This window comes from Capricornis sumatraensis, chromosome 8, assembly GCF_032405125.1.
Source record: "Capricornis sumatraensis isolate serow.1 chromosome 8, serow.2, whole genome shotgun sequence".
Lineage (NCBI taxonomy): Eukaryota > Metazoa > Chordata > Mammalia > Artiodactyla > Bovidae > Capricornis > Capricornis sumatraensis.
The window spans coordinates 60,412,321-60,432,367 of record NC_091076.1 but is presented as its reverse complement, the minus strand read 5'-3'; the positions used below and the strand labels follow the sequence as shown (position 1 = coordinate 60,432,367).

Sequence of the window (20,047 nt, the reverse complement as noted above, 5' to 3'; positions counted from 1 at the left end):
GTCTGTTAAGATTTTCTATTTCTTCCTGGTTCAGTTTTGGAAAATTGTACTTTTCTAAGAATTTGTCCATTTCTTCCACGTTGTCCATTTTATTGGCATACAACTGCTGATAGTAGTCTCTTATGATCCTTTGTATTTCTGTGTTGTCTGTTGTGATCTCTCCATTTTCATTTCTAATTTTATTGATTTGATTTTTCTCTCTTTGCTTCTTGATGAGTCTGGCTAGTGGTCTGTCAGTTTTATTTATCCTTTCAAAGAACCAGCTTTTGGCTTTGTTGATTTTTGCTATGGTCTCTTTTGTTTCTTTAGCATTTATTTCTGCCCTAATTTTTAAGATTTCTTTCCTTCTACTAACTCTGGGGTTCTCCAATTCTTCCTTTTCTAGTTGCTTTAGTTGTAGAGTTAGGTTATTTATTTGACTTTTTTCTTGTTTCTTGAGGTATGCCTGTATTGCTATGAACTTTCCTCTTAGCACTGCTTTTATAGTGTCCCACAGGTTTTGGGTTGTTGTGTTTTCATTTTCATTAGTTTCTATGCATATTTTGATTTCTTTTTTGATTTCTTCTGTGATTTGTTGGTTATTCAGAAGTGTGTTGTTCAACCTCCATATGTTGGAATTTTTAGTAGTTTTTCTCCTGTAATTGAGATCTAATCTTAATGCATTATGGTCAGAAAAGATACTTGGAATGATTTCGATTTTTTTGAATTTATCAAGTTTAGATTTATGGCCCAGGATGTGATCTATCCTGGAGAAGGTTCCCTGAGCACTTGAAGAAAAGGTGAAATTCATTGTTTTGGGGTGAAATGTCCTATAGATATCAATTAGGTCTAACTGATCTAATGTATCATTTAAAGTTTGCGTTTCTTTGTTAATTTTCTGTTTAGTTGATCTGTCCATAGGTGTGAGTGGGGTATTAAAGTCTCCCACTATTATTGTGTTATTGTTGATTTCCCCTTTTATACTTGTTAGCATTTGTCTTATATATTGCGGTGCTCCTATATTGGGTGCATATATATTTATAATTGTTATATCTTCTTCTTGGATTGATCCTTTGATCATTATGTAGTGGCCTTCTTTGTCTCTTTTCACAGCCTTTGTTTTAAAGTCTGTTTTATCGGATATGAGTATTGCCACTCCTGCTTTCTTTTGGTCTCTATTTGCGTGGTATATCTTTTTCCAGCCCTTCACTTTCAGTCTGTATGTGTCCCTTGTTTTGAGGTGGGTCTCTTGTAAGCAGCATATAGAGGGGTCTTGTTTTTGTATCCATTCGGCCAGTCTTTGCCTTTTAGTTGGGGCGTTCAACCCATTTACGTTTAAGGTAATTATTGATAAGTATGATCCAGTTACCATTTACTTTATTGTTTCGGGTTCGGGTTTATACACCCTTTTCGTGTTTCCTGTCTAGAGAATATCCTTTAGAATTTGTTGGAGAGCTGGTTTGGTGGTGCTGAATTCTCTCAGCTTTTGCTTGTCTGTAAAGCTTTTGATTTCTCCTTCGTATTTGAATGAGATCCTTGCTGGGTACAGTAATCTGGGCTGTAGGTTATTGTCTTTCATCACTTTAAGTATGTCTTGCCATTCCCTCCTGGCCTGAAGAGTTTCTATTGAAAGATCAGCTGTTATCCTTATGGGAATCCCCTTGTGTGTTACTTGTTGTTTTTCCCTTGCTGCTTTTAATATTTGTTCTTTGTGTTTGATCTTTGTTAATTTGATTAATATGTGTCTTGGGGTGTTTCGCCTTGGGTTTATCCTATTTGGAACTCTCTGTGTTTCTTGGACTTGGGTGATTATTTCCTTCCCCATTTAAGGGAAGTTTTCAACTATTATCTCCTCAAGGATTTTCTCATGATCTTTCTTTCTGTCTTCTTCTTCTGGGACTCCTATAATTCGAATGTTGGAGCATTTCATATTGTCCTGGAGGTCTCTGAGATTGTCTTCGTTTGTTTTAATTCGTTTTTCTTGTTTCCTCTCTGATTCATTTATTTCTACCATTCTATCTTCTATTTCACTAATCCTATCTTCTGCCTCCGTTATTCTACTATTTGTTGCCTCCAGAGTGTTTCTGATCTCATTTATTGCGTTATTCATTATATTTTGACTCTTTTTTATTTCTTCTAGGTCCTTGTTAAACCTTTCTTGCATCTTCTCAATCCTTGTCTCTAGGCTATTTATCTGTGATTCCATTTTGATTTCAAGATTTTGGATCATTTTCACCATCAATATTCGGAATTCCTTCTCAGGTAGATTCCCTCCTACTTCCTCTTTTGTTTGGTTTGGTGGGCAACTCTCCTGTTCCTTTACCTGTTGAGTATTCCTCTGTCTCTTCATCTTGGTTATATTGCTGCGTTTGGGGTGGGCTTTTTATATTCTGGTAATTTGTGGAGTTCTCTTTATTATGGAGCTTCCTCACTGTGGGTTGGGTTCTATCAGTGGCTTGTCAAGGTTTCCTGGTTAGGGAGGCTTGTGTTGGAGTTCTGGCGGGTAGAGCTGGGTTTCTTCTCTCTGGAGTGCAGTGGAGTGACCAGTAATGGGTTATGAGACATCAAAGGTTTTGGAATAATTTTGAGCTGCCTGTATATTGAAGCTCAGGGGAGTGTTCCTGTGTTGCTGGAGAATTTGAGTGGTATGTCTTGTTTTGGAACTTGTTGGCCCTTGGGTGGAGCTTGGTTTCAGTGTAGGTATGAAGGCATTTGATGAGCTCCTATTGCTTAATGTTCCCTGAATTCAAGAGTTCTCTAATGTTTTCAGGCTTTGGATTTAAGCCTCCTGCTTCTGGTTTTCAGTTTTATTTTTACAGTAGCCTCTAGACTTCTCCATCTATACAGCACTGATGATAAAACATCTAGGTTAAAGATGAAAAGTTTCTCCACATTGAGGGACACTCAGAGAGGTTCACCGAGTTACAAGGAGAAGAGAAGATGGAGGGGGTAGTTAGAGGTAACTGGAATGAGATGCGGTGAGATCAAAAGAGGAGAGAGCAAGCTAGCCAGTAGTCAGTTCCTAATGTGCGCTCTATAGTCTGGACCGCTCAGAGGTATTTACGGAGTTATACGGGGAAGAGGAGAGGGAGGAAGTAGACAGAGGTGACCAGGAGGATAAGAGAGAGGAATGAGAAGGAGAGAGACAAATCCTGCCAGTAACCAGTTCCTTAGGTGTTCTCCACCGTCTGGAACACACAGAGATTCACAGAGTTGGATAGAGAAGAGATGGGGGAGAAAAGAGACAGAGGCCACCTGGTGGAGAAAGAGGAGAGTCCAAAGGAGAAGAGAGTGGTCAAGCCAGTAATCTTGCTCTCAGGTAAACTTGGGTAGTGAAGTTTGGGTTTTTAAATGTACACAATTGACAACAAAAACCCTAAGAGCAAAGATTAAAAATGTAGAGTAGAGGTTGGATTTTCAAAAATACAATATTAAAGAAAAGAAGCAGAAGGAAAAAGGAGGAAAGAAAGAAAGAAAAAAAAAACAAGAATTATTAAAAAAACAAACAAACAAAGCAAAACAAAAAAAAAGCCAAAAAACAAAAAACCACCAACAACCATCCAAAGGCTATATATTGTGTTTGCCTTAAAAAAAAAAAAAAAATTTTTTTTCAAATAGTATTAGTAGGTTATAGTAATAAAAATTAGAGGAGAAATGACTTAACAATTAAAAAAAGTTAGAAAAAAGAAAAAAGAGAAAAAAAAAAAAAGGAATGATTTTAAAAATAGTAAAAATATATCTGGCCCTTCTCTGATGTTTTGGGCCGTGTGGGATCACTTCCAAGGTGGTTCCCTCTGTTTAACTTCTTCCGCTTGCTGGTTTTTTAGGTTCACTAGTTGAGTCGCGCTGTGGGGAAGGGGGAGGGGGGATGCTGCAAACAAATAGCACTGTCGTGTGCACACAGTGTCTACGCCCCGCTTGACCTGTCCCTTCTCGCGGCGCACAAACCACTCCGGCTCTACGATGCTCAGCCGGGAACCGTCTGGGGCCGGCCCTAGGCTGCGTGCACTTCCCCGGTCCAAGCTGCTCAGGTTCGGCGCTCAGGCAGCCCTCAGAGGCTCAGATTCGGCTGGGACTGTGCTTTGTGCCCTTCCCAGGTCCGAGTAGCTCAGGAGTTTGGCGAGCGCGGTCGCCGAGGCTTGTCACCTTTTCTGCCGCTGCTGCTCAGCTTTCTGGGTGGACCGCTGGCGTCCCCCGTGAGGCAGATTGTGACTGTCCAGCACCCCCAGAAGTCTTAGCAAAGAAGCCTGCTTGCAGTTAGGTAAGTAAAGTCTCTCCGGGTCTGCAATTGCCCCTTTCCAGCCCTTACGGCTCTGGCTGCCTATCCCCGGTAGGGGATGGTCTGCAGCCGGCTTTTTCCATTCCGTCCTTTGTTCTGTGCTCGCTCCTGGCGGTGTCTTATGTTCGAATTTTTTGTGTGGTAGCTATCCCACAGTCTGGTTTGCTAGCCCAAGTTAGATCGTTCTGGTTGCGCGTGGGGCGTTCCTGCCCGATTCTTACAAAGCACTGTAGCCCGCGCCTCCCGTGTGTCCCTTCCCTGCCCCACTTCCCAATGGCGGATGCAGGCGTCTCTGCTGCTTTTCCGCTGGGGGAGTTACTGTTGGGCTTGTAATCTCTTGGTTTTAATTATTTCTTTATTTTTTCTTCCTGTTATGTTGCCCTCTGTGTTTCCAAGGCTCGCCACAGACTCAGCAGGGAGAGTGTTTCCTGGTGTTTGGAAACCTCTCTTCTTAAAATTCCCTTCCCGGGACGGAGCTCCCTCCCCACCTCCTTTGTCTCCTTTTTCGTCTTTTATATTTTTTCCCTACCTGTTTTTGAAGACAATGGTCTGCTTTTCTGGTTGCCTGATGTCCTCTGCCAGCCTACAGAAGCTGTTTTGTGGAGTTTGCCCGGCGTTGAAATGTTCTTTTGAGGAATTTGTGAGGGAGAAAGTGGTCTTCCCGACCTATTCCTCCGCCATCTTTATGCTCCTCCAAAACTTGTATATGTTTAAGGTGTACAGCATGATGGCTTCAGATAAATACACATTGTGAAATGGTCAGCATGATCAAGCCAGTTAGCATTCATTGCCTCACATAGTTACCTTTTTTTTTTTCTTTCCTCTTCTCTACCCCACTCCCCTCTGATAACAGCCTGTTTGTTTTCTGTGTATGACTGTTTCTGGTTTTGTTATGTTTGTCCATTTGTTGTGTTTCTTAGATTTTACATATAGGTATTACATATAAGTGAAGTCATATTTCTTTATCTTTGTCTTACTTAATTTCATTTAGCATAATACTCTCCAGGTCCATCATGTTACAAGATCAGGTAATGGAAAGTCTTATTTGCCTGGCTAAGGAGCTTGGCCATTTATTCTGTGGAACCATTAAAGGTCTTTAAGAGTGAACGTGATCAGATTTGTATATATAGTGAAAAATGGGTTAAAGGTGGATGAGATGAGATTGGATACTACTGTGAAAATTCTCTGGGAGTCCAGTGGTTAGAACTCCGTGCTTTCACTGATGGGAGGATGGGTTTGACCCCTGGTTGGGAAACTAAGATCCCACAAGCTGCACGCTGTAGCCAAAAAAATAAAAGGAAACTACCTCAATATTCCAGGAGGGACAGTTTGAGGGCCCAAAATAAGGCAAGAATACTGGAGGCAGAGAAGAAGAAACCTTTTGAGAGATGTTAAACAGTAAGACTCTGTATGACTTGGGAGTGTCTTACTGGATGGGTTGGAGTCGGTAGTGGTGTGGGGGTGATTTCTTAAGGTCTCTTGTTTGGGCTTTATTCCATAAGCTAATGAGTCTTGGAGCAGAGGATAATATATTCAGTGTGATCCATGCTGATATTGATGGGCCAGTGGGACTGGGTCCCGTGTTATGATCTCCAGACCCATGTAACTGGCTGCTTGGAAGACCACAGATGTGCATTCTGGGTAGCAATATGCATTGTTTTTTTTTTTTTTTTTTAAATAAGCATCATCAGGGCTTCCCTGGTGGTTCAGTGATAAAGAATTGCCCGCCAGTGTAGGAGACATGGGTTCAGTCCCTGGTCTTTGGTGAATTACTAAGCCCATGCTCCACAACTATGGAACCTGTGCTCTAGAGCCCAGGAACTGCAGCTGCTGAGCCCATGTGCCACAGCTGCTGAAGCCTGTGTGCCCTGGAGTCCCTGCCCTGCAGGAGAAGCCACCACAAGTAGAAGCCTGTGCGCTACAAAATAGAGAGGAACTCCTCGCCACAGCCAGAAAAAAGCCCTCACAGCAGCGAAGACCCAGCACAGCCCCCAAAGTAAAAAGTTATTTTAAAAGAATGTTAAAAATAGGAGTCATAGTTTTTATTCATTGACGTTAATAAACTAATTAAAATGTTATTTACAAGATTCACCCATAATATGTAAAGAATTTCTACAAATCAATAAGAAAAAGATGACAGCCTCTTTAGTTAAAAAAAAAAAGGCAAAAGATACAAATAGACACTTCACAAAGGAGTCTATCTGATGACCAGTACACATTTTTAAAGATACCCACTGCTTTTGTCAGAGAAATGCAAGTTGTGGTGCTATTGAGTTTGTTTATCCTACATGAAGTTTCTTCAGTTTTTTGGGTTGAAGTTTTGAGTTAATGAATAGTTTTCATTATATGTAGGGAATTTTTATTTTCTTTGAATAATATTCTTTCTCCTCTTTTCTAACTCCCATTACGTGTATGTTGTTACACTTGGTGGGGTTTCACAGGTCTCTGAGACGCTGTTCATTTTTCTTCATTCTTTTTCAGGAAATGACAGATAAAATCCATATTATGATACCATTGAATACCCACTGTAATGGCTAATACTTTTTAAATTGGCAGTACTGAATGTTGAAAGCATGTGGAGAGATGGAAACTCTCATAGCCTGCTGGTAGGAATGAAAATGATAACTCTGCTTTAGAAAACTGTTGGGCAGTATAGGCTAAAGCGAAATATACGCATCCTATGACTTTTCCACTTCCAACAGAGTGGGAGCTGGTATTTGCCAGTTGAGTTTTACAAGATAATTTAGAGGAGTATTGTTCTTTTTTAGGTGGTTTTGTTTTCTGGTGTTTTTAAATTTTGAAAAGTAAATGTAATTTTTAACAAAGTAAAGAATGAAAAACTAGAGAAGAACTGGAAAGGTAGTTTGAGTGTAGACTGTAGGACCTCAAATTTTTGCTAATACATACAAGCATTGTAGTAAAATCAAGAGCTCAGATAGATTAGTGTGACATTTTAGCAGGCTTAATCTGGCTTGGCTTAGGAAGAGAGCATCCATTTGCTTTTTATGAGTTTTTTTTTTCCCATGTGAAGTTCAGGAGCAGTTTTCTGCTTATAAGTTCAGTAGCTTTATTTCTAGTAGCAAAAAGCAACCCAAATTCTTTCCTAATAGAAATAAAGTAGTTGTATATATTCATATGTTATAGCGCTGCACAGAAATAATGAAAATGAATAAGCTGCTATATATAGCAATTTAGATGAATCTCATGAATATAATATCAAGCAAAGAAGCAGAATATAAGAATATAGCTGTATCATTGCATTTTAAAAAGATTCAGAAACAGGCAGACTAATCTATGGTGTTTTACTCTGGATGGAAGTTGCCTTTGGGGAGGAGGGTAAGTGAGCAGTTTTAGGAGGCATAGAGGCATCTTGGGGTGCTATTAATTTGTGATCATTTTCTAGGCTTTATGAACTTCCCTGGTGGCTCAGCAGTAAAGAATCCTCCTGTGGTGCTGGAAATGCGGGTTCATTCCCTGGGTTAGGAAAATCCCCTGGACAGAGGAGCCTAGTGGACTACAGTTCATGGGGTTGCAAACAGTCAGACACGACTAAACCAACTGAGCACGTGCTCATGCAACTAGGCTGTATGAGACAGACGTCCACACACTCCCCCATGTTAATGGCAGTGTTAACTCTTGGAGTGGGGAAGTGAAACAGATGCTGAAATCTCTGATGCCTTCGGATGAAATGTGGTACTGTGTGGAAGGATGGGAACCTGGGAGGGATGGAGTAGCCAAAGGACATTACAGAAAGGAGTTTTGCTCATTGGTGAGAGTAGTGAGTGACCTGGAAGAGTGGTTAGAAACAGAATTCTGTTAACACTCGTTTCTGTACTTGGAGGTCCATTTAACATGAGATAGAAACAACTTTTGTTTTTGAAGAACCAGATAGTTGGGCAATTGATACCATAATCTGGATGAACCTATTTACTGTATAATCAGAACCACCTGAGTAGCTTTTTGAAAAAGTCCTGGATCCCACTCCAATATCCTCATTCAGGACATCTAGAGTAGGGCCAGGAACCTGTCATTTTAAAAACTCCTCCAACTGACTTATATGCAGCCTGATTTGGGAACTTCCTAGTAAAGGAAAAGAGCTAAGGAACAGTTTCAAGGGGAGAGGGAATAGTTTTCTGTCTTTTAAAGTAGGAGTTGCAAAAAAAAAAACAACAAATAATAGGAGTTGCAGTGGCGTGTACAGAGGCTAAAAGAGAAATTGGCAATGAGATAATCCTTAGAAGAGGAAGAACAAACAAGTAGAAGGTAAGGATGCGAGGATGTGAATGTAGATGAAAAACATATAAGTAAATAACTGGCCTGAAGCTTCTGAATAATAAACTTTTCTCCTAAGTACCCCCCATCCATCTCCATCTCTTTAGAAACAGCCTCATGAATAGTTGGGACCTGATTACTTCATGTTATTTTTATATTATCTACTTTAAGACTTCACATGTAACATTTTTCAATGTTGTGGTTTTTTTTAAAGAATATATTTAAATAACTTTATTTAAGGAGGTAAGTTTTAACCAACATTTCCATACCTAATACTTGCTAGGCGTTGTACTAGGCACTGGAGAAAAGTCAGATGGTTTCCTTGGGTTAAGGAGCTTTTTTAGTTCAATATGGGTAATACAGAATGACCATGTTCTCAGATGTCATATTATTTATCAGTCATTAACAGATTAAGTCTGAAATATTCAAATTGTACTTTAGTATTTAATCAAACTAGAAAAAATGTCTTGCCAGACAGTCATGACCTGAGTATTTTACTGTTCTAGACCTGCAGAGGATTCCATTTTGGTGTCTAGATCCTTGGAATCTGTTATACCAGGGGGCTTGACTTTCCTCCAAGACCACTGGGTTATAAAATACATTCTCCTTTTCCTTAACCCTCATCCCCCAATTGTATATATTGTACATGCTCTCACCTTTTTATTTCTGGAGTTTAGGATAGGGCTTCCCAGGTGGTGATAGTGGTAAAGAATCCACCTGCCAATGCAGGAGATGCAAGAGACATGGGTTTGATCCCTGGGTCAGGAAGATTCCCCTGAAGGAGGAAATAGCAACCTACTCCAGTATCCAGTATTCTTGCCTGAAAATTTTCATGGACAGAGGCTCCTGGCAGGCTATAGTCCATGGAATCATGAAGAGTCTGACGTGACTGAGCATGCACGTAGAATGGGGTTGTGGGTAACTCCTGAATTTTGAGTAGTAATGAGGCCAGTGGTCATTCACTGTTCTTTGTACACTTCTCTGGCGATAGGTTTCTTTGTGCTTCTCATCATTAACACCAGCTCCTAACAGATGGGCCCATAGACAAGTATTCAAACAACATTAGCCAGTTCACTTTTTTCTTTTAAGTCCAGTTGGATTTTTCCAGTTACAGGTAGCTCTCATTCTCTGTGTCTCTCTGTTGCAGGGGGTGACCATGGCTATGTGGGTGCCAGCAGCAGAATGTCACGACGAGCACACTTGTGCTCTGCTGCCGCCAGTAGTTTATTAGACATCGACCCTTTAATTTTAATACATCTCTTGGACCTTAAGGACCGGAGCAGTATGGAAAATTTGTGGGGCTTACAGCCTCGGCCCCCTGCTTCACTTCAGCCCACAGGTAAAATATGAACAGTAATTTTCCTTTTTTCTGTGCTTCTCCAGAAGAATTCTTAACTTTAAATTCAGATATCTTAAGTGTTGGAACATGGTATGTTTCTGTCACAAATTGATTTTTCATTGTATTTTATAAAAATATATCAATTAAATCAGTTTTTTGTTATTGTTCAAAGGCATTTTGTACAAAAATAATGTCAAAGTACCTGTAAGAAGGTTCTTATATGATTTGCCTTTTAGATTGTGACTGCTGGGCAGTTTGATCCGTGTGAATTACAGTTGTCCTTTTTGGGAATGGACTTAGAGTTTCTCAGGCCTCATGAGTACCCTGATGTCTAAGTGGGACTGTGTGTTAATTAAAAATAGAGAAAGGAGGTTTACTCATGCTTTGATGTTCAGTAGCCTAAAAATGTATACCAGTTAGCAGCAGTATTTTTTAAAAATTATTTGTTAGAAAAACTACATTTGTGTTACTGTAATATGATGTATAACTGACACAAATTTAGATGTATAGTCAAATGTGGGCTTTTTAAACTTTAGACACAGGCTTTTCTCTTTTTTAAACTTACACCTGTTAACTCTATTTTTATAGTTTGGTTGTATTGGATCTTTGTTGCTGTGCGCAGGCTTTCTCTAGTTGTGGACATCAGGGGCTACTTTCTAGGTGCAGAGAGTGGAGGCTACTCTCTAGTTGTGGCGCACAGGTTGTAGGCACACAGGCTTCAGTAGTTGCAGCAAGCAGGCTCAGTAGTGTGGCGTGCGGGCTCAGTTGCTCCACAGCCTGTGGAATCCTCCCAAACCAGGAGTTAAACCCATGTCTTCTGCATTGGCAGGCGGATTCCTAGCCACTGTGCCACCAGGGAAGTGCTAGACGTTTACTTTTAAATGGCATACTTTGAAACCATTTTTGTTGGAAAGCTTCCTAGAATAAACTGAACATTTTTCCTACCTTCCTAAAAAAAAAAAAAAAGTAGTACTTTACAAATCAAATCAGTGATTTAGAACAGTGACTTTGATGCTTCTTTATAGCAGCAGAACTCACTTTTCAAGTAGAGTTTAAGGCAGAGCCTCAGTGTAGAAAACAGAGAAATAGAGCTGCTCTAGTGGAAGATAGATCAGAACTTGGATTATTTAGTTCTCTTTGTTCCTAAAGTATTCTTCCTGAAAGCCTGGGTCCTCAGTTTGAAAGACTGTCTCTAATCAGGTTAAGAAACAGTTGCCTTTTTCTGTCATTCAAGTACATTTTGTATTATGCTCTTATAAAATAGCACTTATCACATTGTATATGATTTCTTTCTGAGGCATTTTTATTGTAGAAAGTTAAAATGTAGAAAATTATAAAGAGAAAATTTACATTACACATAGTTCTTGTGATCAACAAACAAATACCCTTAAAAATAAAACTTATTAGCAAAGATTTTGCTTAAATTATAACCATTGTTGTTTGCAAAGACTTAGTGAAACAAGTAAGTTCTGGATCTCCAGGTGGATGTATACGTTGTTTTAACCTTTTTGAAGGAAAATTTTGTAGTAGATGTAAAATACCTCTATCCTTTAATCCTGTAACTTCATTTTTAGGAGTATATTCCAAAGAGAAAATAACCAGAGTTCTTTGAAAATATCCAACAATACAATTATGGTTGAAAAGTTACAGTTGTCAAGGAGTAGCATATTTTATAGACAAGTAAAATCCTGTTTTTGAAAAATTCAGTGTCAGAGAAAAGAATGTAAACTACATAAACAGAATAAGATCTCTGTTTTCTGAAAGTTTTCTATTAAAATGGATAATATAAATGAATTGAGTTTTAGATCAAAATGATTAAAAAGTCAGTGACAAGGAGGTTGGGGTATGAAAGAGAGAGGAAGAACAAGGTTTGGATTTAAGCATATTGAGTTTGACATACCAGTGGGATATCACAGTAGAGATGTTCAGCAGATAGGTAAAAATTAAGACTGAAATACAGGCAGTTATCTGCCGAGAGGTGATGCTGAGTAATTAAAATGAAGGGAGTAAGATTGCAGAAGAATGAGTTTCAAGAGATCCTTTAAAAGGGCTAGGGAGATAGTTATGGTGACCATCTGTTGCTGCGTGTGTGGGAGATGAGCCAGATGAGGAGCCTTGGGAGAGGAGAGAGGAGAGAGTCACGGAAGCCAAGTGAAAAACAACCTTTCTGTGAGAGGACGTTTAAGGCTGACGTTGCAGAAAGATCCAGGTTTCTTTTTATTAAAATGCTTGCTTGAATTTCAGTGTTCATTTTGTATTCTTTTTGTATTTTTTCCTTCTCAATCTGTGTACTTTCATTTCCTTTTCTTGTCTTATCGCATTAGCGAGAACTTCGGTAGCAATCGGAAAGGAGTGGTGGAAAGGTGTCCCTGATCTTGATGGGAAAGCGTTTAAGTTTCTCACCAGAAAGTATATTCTAGCTGTGAGTTTTCCATAGATACTCTTTATCAAGTTGAGAAAGTTCTCCTCTGTTCTGAGGTTTTATTGTGAATGGTTGCTAGATTTTGTGAAAAGCTTTTTTTTTTTTTGCATCAACTGATATGATGTAAATAGATTACATTAAGTGATTTTTGAATATTGAACAAGCCTTGCATACCTGGGATAAATCCCATTTGGTTGTCATGTATGGTTTTTTAAATTTATTGTTTAATTCAGTCTGCTAATATTTTATTGAGGGTTTTTGGTATCTGTGTTTGTCAGAGATACTGGTCTGTAGTTTTCTTGTAATGTCTGTCTGACTTTGATATTAGAGTAATGCTGGTCTCATAGATTCAGTAAAAAAGTATTCCCTCTGCTTCTTGTGGAGACTGTAGAGAATTTTACAGTTTCCTCTTTAAATGTTTGGTAGACTTCACCAGTGGATCCATTCGGGCCAGATGCTTTCTGTTTTGGAAAGGTGTTGTTACTGACTGAATTTCTTTAATATATACAGGCCTATTCATATAGTCTGTTTTTTCTTCTGTGAGTTTGGCAGATTGCTTTTCAAGGAGTTGGTCTGTTACATCTAGGTTATCAAATTTGTTGGCATAGAGTTGTTCATGGTGAACGCCTATCATGTATCTGGCTCACTCTAGGTTTTTGTTCTTAACCACTGTTTCATAAAAGGGACATCATAAGGGGCATCAGGGTATGAACAGCTGATAGTGTGGCTGAACCTGATTTTGAGGTATGCGCTGTGGTAAATAGAAAGGCAAGTTGGATCTGTTCTGTGAAAGGCTTGCCTGAGGAATTTATTTGTAGTGAACAGTGGGTAACCATTGTTTCAGTTTAGGAATAGTTTGATTCAAACTATATTTTAGAAAGCTTGCAGTGTTAAAATGATCAGAAAGGAAAATTTAATCAGGATATAGTTGTAGATGTTTATTTGTCATTCCCAGTATAAGAGGACAGATTGATACATTTCTGTGTATTTTCTCAGTCGTTATGATGTGTGGAGCTGGGGTAAGATCTTCAGGATTTTTTGACATTATAAAAATTCTTTTAAACCTGTAGGGAGCAGATTAACCTGGGCAATGGAGAAGTAGTTTACTTAGAGCAGAGTTATGCTTGTGGAGTAGAGCTTATGGGGCTTGTCAACTAATTGTAATATGGTAAAGAGGACTTCCCAGATGGCTCAGTGGTAAAGAATCCACCCACCAACACAGGAGGTGAGTTCGATCCTGAATCGAGAAGATCCCCTGGAGGAGGAAATGGTAGCCCACTCACTCTTGCCTAGGAAATCCCTTGGACAGAGAGCCTGGCGCTCTACAGTCGCAAAAGAGTCGGACACAACTTAGTAACTAAACAACAACAGAGCACTCTTAAGTGGCTTAGATTACCATAAGGGGGGGTGACAGGGACAGACACTGAAGTCTGGAGGAAGAGCTGTGGATACCTGTCCTTCTTGGAAGAGGTGAGGGAGTGTCATAGATGAGCCTCTTAATTCTTAACCTATAATTTGACAGATTCAGAAAGGCCTCTCCTCCTCAGTGCGGTGAGTATCCTTTTCAGGTTCCCGTGGTACAAGATTCCATAGCACTTTTACGCTCTCCTGCCTTGGCACTTACCACACAGTCCTGGAATGGATTTTCATTTTTTCTCAGCTGGACTGTGAGCTTTGTGAGGGCAAAGACTGGGTGTTTGTCCTGTTCACTCTTGAATCCCCTGCCTAGCCCAGTGCTTAGCATTTGAAACAAACATGCAACCCACTCCATTGTTCTTGCCTGGAGAATCCCAGGGACGGGGGAGCCTGGTGGGCTGCTGTCTATGGGGTCACACAGAGTCGGACACGACTGAAGTGACTTAGCAGCAGCAGCAGCAGTAATTGTTTATTGACTGATTATCAGGTAATGGAGGTTTGTTTAAATCTATTTTGTATTTTCCCATTTGGGCTTCTTCTGAAAATTCTTGTCAGTTTCTAGTAATAATAAACTAAACCATGTGGATTAATACACGTTTTCTTATTTAAGTCCAGGTAGATGTAGGATGGGAGATGACAGCCACAAAGATTTTATTTAGCAAAACATTTTGAGTATTTTGTGCCGTGTAATCTCAGCCTCTAAGTTATTCACATTCTACTTGTCTGTCTTCCTTACTGTAATATAATGTGCTCTACAAAATTCGGTAAGAATTGATTTGAAAGGAGGGGAGCAATTGGTGGGTTTAGGTGCTTGAAGAAGGAGACATTTCCGATCAGACCTGGTAAGTTTGAGTTGGCAGCGAGAGCAGAGGGAAGAGGATGTGTGTAAAGGGTGAGGACAGAGCATGGCTGCAGGGCAGAGCTGCAGGACTGGGGGCACTGAGCCCCCGGGAGGCAGAGCGGAAAGCCACAGAAGTGGGGGTGGCATCAGATCATGCCGGGCCTCTGTGCTCTACTGATATTTCCTCAGTGATTCTAAGCAGGAATGTAACATCTGATTTGAGTTTTAAAAACTGCTGTGATACTTTAGTGCTTTCATAGACATTGGATCTCCTGAGCCTCAGGACAGCCCTGTTACAATATATATTATTGTCTTCATTTCACAAATAAATAAATGGACTCAGAAGTTGGAAGATGTAAAGAAAGTTACAGCAATTAAATGGTTGATCTGAGACCAAATCCTGGGTTTCTAACATCTCTCCTAATAGTCTATTGTGAATGCTTTCAACTGCAAGTAGCAAAATCATGCTAATCGTGGCTTAACTAATAGTAATAAAGGCACTTTGTTATACATATTACATCTGGAGGTTAGTGACTCTGTGCGCATCAGCTTTTAAAGGCAGGGCAAGGGATGGGCTTCCTGCAGTTCTCTGGCCTCTTCTGGCATGGTGTTAAGATGACTGCCACAGTTTCAGACATCATTTATTCACAGGAATGTGTCACTAGCAGGAAGGGAAAGATGGGATGTAAAAGACCTATTCCTGTGATGCTGGAGAGCAGAGTTATTAAGATCACAAAGTTATTAAGACTCTGGAGGCAGGCTCCTTGGTTTGAATTCAGGCTTCTCTACTTTTAGCTGTATCCCCAACATAATAAAATCTCCCAGTCAGAATGGAGGCTCTCTCTCCCCTCCCCACAACTTTGGCTGAAATTCTTAGTCATGTGCCCACTCTAAATGCTCCAAGAGGAATAAGCTTAGACCAGTCGTAGGCTCATACCCTCTGGGGCCAAGCAAGGGACACCTCTCACTGCCCTGAGCAGTGCTGGCCTGCCTAACACCTAAACACAGTCTGGGTTCTGCGGGCATGGTAGAAATGAGGGAGTGGCTGTTGAATACACTGTGGTGTCTGCCTTTTCCCTCTCGTATGGCATAGATTGTTGCAGTGTGTGAGCAGGGTCAGCTGTCATTCTTGCTAGGAAAGGACTTGTTCCTCTGTCTAGTTAGGGTACCTCTTAAGGAGTTTAGGGGGTGTTTTTTGGGGTAAGGAACTTGATTTCTTCTTGCTTTGAGTCAGTCATAATGTTCTTTGATTTCCAGAATCCCTACTTCCTTTCTCTCCTGCATAGAAATTGTGTGTTTTTCCTTGCTTGTTTCTCTCTTTTTAATGTTTGAGTTGGGGAAAAGAAGTTAAAAACTTCAACTACTTTCTCTTAGAAGAAACAAAGTATTGTTAGTTTAATGACTGCAAAGACTCAAGTGACAGGGAAGTAATTTTTAATGATATTCCGTGGCACTTAATAGCTGCATCTGCATTGGATTACAGTTCAGTAAATTACCTTTTTAAAATGAGTTAGACTGTATATTTTATATACTATGTATAACATATTTGACTAAGTGTTTGGCTTCTAGGTTTATGCTTTTTCTGGTTTTTTTTTTTTTTTAATTGTGGACATAGTATTGAAATTTTGAGAAAAGTGAATAAATATAAAGAAGAAAACACAGGCAGTGTGGCAGCTTTTAAATTTTTTAGAGTTAAATGTATAATTCAGATTTGAGTAATTATAATGTGAAGAAATAGAGAAAAACAATAGAATGGGAAAGACTACAGATCTCTTCAAGAAAATTAGAGATCCCAAGGGAAAATGTTATGCAAAGATGGGCACAGATGAAGAACAGAAATGGCAAGGACCTAACAGAAGCAGACGAGATTAAGAGGAGGTGGCAAGAATACACAGAAGATCTATACAGAAAAGGCCTTAATGACCCAGATAACCATGATGGTGTGGTCATTCACCTAGTTTCAGACATCCTGGAATGTGAAGGCAAGTTGGCCTTAGGAAGCATTACTACAAACAAAGCTAGTGGAGGTGATAGAATTCCAGTTGAACTATTTCAAATTCTAAAAGATGATACTGACAAAGTGCTGCACTCAATATGCCAGCAAATTTGGAAAACTCAACAGAGGCCACAGGACTGGAAAATATCAGTTTTCATTCCAATCCCAAAGAAAGGCAATGCCAAAGAATGTTCAGACTACCATACAGTTGCACTCATTTCACTTGCTAGCAAGATAATGCTCAAAGTTCTTCAAAGTAGTCTTCAACAATACATGAACCAAGAAGTTCCAGATGTACAGGATGGAACCAGAGATCAAAGGCAGGGGAACCAGAAATCAAATTGCCAACATCTATTCAATCATAAAAAAAGCAAGAGAATTCCATTAAAACATCTACTTCTGCTTCATTTTTTTTAATATAAATTTATTTTAATTGGAGGTTAATTACTTTACAATATTGTATTGGTTTTGCTATATATCAACATGAATCTGCCACAGGTATACACGTGCTCCCCATCCTGAATCCCCCTCCTTCCTCCCTCCCCGTACCATCCCTCTGGGTTGTCCCAGTGCACCAGCCCCAAGCACCCAGTATCATGCATCAAACCTGGACTGCCAATTCGTTTCATATATGATATCGTACATTTCAATGCCAGTCTCCCAAATCATCCCACCCTCTCCCTCTCCCACAGAGTCCAAAAGCCTGTTCTATACATCTGTGTCTCTTTTGCTGTCTTGCATACAGGGTTATCGTTACCATCTTTCTAAATTCCATATATATGCATTAGTATACTGTACTGGTGTTTTTCTTTCTGGCTTACATCACTCTGTATAATAGGCTCCAGTTTCATCCACCTCATTAGAACGGATTCAAATGTATTCTTTTTAATGGCTGAGTAATACTCCATTATGTATATGCACCACAGCTTTCTTATCCATTCGTCTGCCGATGGACATGTAGGTTGCTTCCATGTCCTGGATATTATAAACAGTGCTGTGATGAACATTAGCGTACACGTGTCTCTTTCAATTCTCGTTTCCTCAGTGTGTATGCCCAGCAATGGGCTTGCTGGGTCATAAGGCAATTCTATTTCCAGTTTTTTAAGGAATCTCCACACTGTTCTCCATACTGGCTGCACTAGTTTGCATTCCCACCAACAGTGTAAGAGTGTTCCCTTTTCTCCACACCCTCTCCAGCATTTATTGCTTGTAGACTTTTGGATTGCAGCCATTCTGACTGGTGTGAAATGGTACCTCATTGTGGTTTTGATTTGCATTTCTCTGATAATGAGTGATGTTGAGCATCTTTTCATGTGTTTGTTAGCCATCTACTTCTGCTTCATTGAGTAGGCTAAAGCCTTTTGCTGTGTGGATCACAACAAACTGTGCAAAGTTCTTCAGGAGATAGGTATACCAGATTACCTTACCTGCCTCCTGAGAAACCTGTATGCAGGTCAGGAAGCAACAGTTAGAACTGGATATGAAACAACAGACTGGTTCCAGATTGGGAAAGAGTATGTCACGGGTGCATGTTGTCACCCTACTTATTTAACTTACATGCAGAGTACTTCATGTGCATTGCCAAACTGGATGACTCACAAGCTGGAATCAAGATTGCTGGGGGAAATATCAATAACTATGGATATGCAGATGATACCACTCTACTGGCAGAAAGTGAAGAGGAACTAAAGAGCCTCTTGATGAGGATGATAGAAGAGAGTGAAAAAACTGGCTTAAAACTAAGATCGTGGCATCTGATTCCATCACTTCATGGCAAATAGATAGGCAAAAAATAGAAACAGATTTTATTTTCTTGGGCTTCAAAATCAGTACAGACAGTGACTGCAGCCATGGAATTAAAAGACACTCCTTGGAAGTAAAGCTTTGACAAATCTAGATAGTATATTTAGAAAGCAAAGACATCACTTTGCCAACAAAGGTATGTGTAGTCAGAACTATGGTTTTCCAGTAGTCATGTATGGATGTGAGAGTTGGACTGTGAAGAAAGCTGAGTGCCAAAGAATTGATGCTTTTGAGCTGTGGTGTTGGAGAAGATTCTTGAGAGTCTCTTGGACTGCAAGGAGATTCAACCAGTCAGTCCTACAGGAGATCAACCCTGAATATTCATTGGAAGGACTGATACTGAAGCTGAAGCTCCAATACTTTGGCCACCTGATTGGAAGAGCCGACTCGTTGGAAAAGATCCTGATACTGGGAAAGATTGAAAGTGGAAGGAGAAGGGGACGACAGAGGATGAGATGGTTGGATGGCATCACCAACTTGATGGACATGAGTTTGAGTAAACTCCGGGAGTTGATGATGGACAGGGAGGCCTGCTGTGCTGCAGTCCATGGGGTCGCAGAGAGCTGGACAAGACTGAATGACTGAACAACAACTAAATGTGACCCAGATTTTAACTTCGTAGGTGTGAATAGAGTTATGACACTTGTATCTGTTTTCATTAATTGAATTTAATGCATGCTTTTAATGTTGGTACCACCTAAAGAGCTTCAGTGACTTGCACCTCAGATTTGCGTGTATGCACAGTACAGAATGGTTTCATGAATGTTAAGGTCTGTGTTAACATGACTTGTTACTTCCTCTCTGCAGCATCGTATTCTCGAAAAGATAAAGACCAAAGGAAGCAGCAGGCAATGTGGCGAGTTCCCTCTGATTTAAAGATGCTGAAAAGACTCAAAACTCAAATGGCTGAAGTTCGATGTAAAACTGATATAAAGAACACACTTTCAGAAATAAAAAGCAACAGTGCTGCATCTGGAGACATGCCAGCAAGCCTCCTTTCTGCTGACCAGGCAGCTCTGGCCGCATGTGGGACAGAAAACTCCAGCAGGTTACAGGAATTGGGAATGGAGCTCTTGGCAAAGTCCTCAGTTGCCAGTTGTTACATACGAAACTGTAAGTGAAAAAGATCCTCTTAGTTTTATTTCTCCATATGTCATTTGGGAAACTCGGGGAGAGGTTATTTTCAGAATAATAATATTTAAATATCTCCCTCAGTGTTACTTAGGACTACAAATACCTACAGCTTTTTCTTCCATCCAAAACTGACTTTGTATATTTTCTGCTATATAGCAGAGTTAACATTTCTTGATTGCTTATTCTGTACTGGGCAATAAATAAGACAAAATCTTTACTCTCATGAATCCTGCATGCATTACTCATGTGATAGGAATTGGACATTAAAATGTGTAGACAGGTAAAGATTATTTCAGTAGATAAAAAAAGTCCTGTGAAGTCCACAGCAGAGGAGTCGGGTGGGCAGAGCAAGTGAAAGAAAGTCCCTCAGGAGGCAAGCGTTGAACTGATACCTGAAGGTTGAGGAGTGGGGAGCTAGCTGTGCGGAGGTCTGGGGGAAGCCTTTTTCAGGGTAAAGAGAACGGAAAATGCAAAGTCACTATCAGGATTCACTCTTCATGTCTGAAGGCTGCAGGAAGGCCAGTTTGGCTGAACATGGTGAACTAAGCAGAAGCAAGGGTAACAGG

At 40.0% G+C, this 20,047-nt stretch overlaps 1 protein-coding gene across 4 annotated transcripts in view; it reads left to right on the top strand.

Moving 5' to 3' along the window:
* TRIM37 (tripartite motif containing 37) overlaps window positions 1-20,047 on the top strand; it is a 141,258-nt gene that overhangs the window by 96,006 nt on the left and 25,205 nt on the right. For all 4 annotated transcript variants that reach the window (XM_068976307.1, XM_068976308.1, XM_068976306.1 and 1 more), the window contains 2 exons: window positions 9,678-9,869; window positions 19,155-19,460. In XM_068976307.1, coding sequence (XP_068832408.1) covers window positions 9,678-9,869; window positions 19,155-19,460 — 498 coding nt within the window. The remainder of the gene's footprint in view (window positions 1-9,677; window positions 9,870-19,154; window positions 19,461-20,047) is intronic.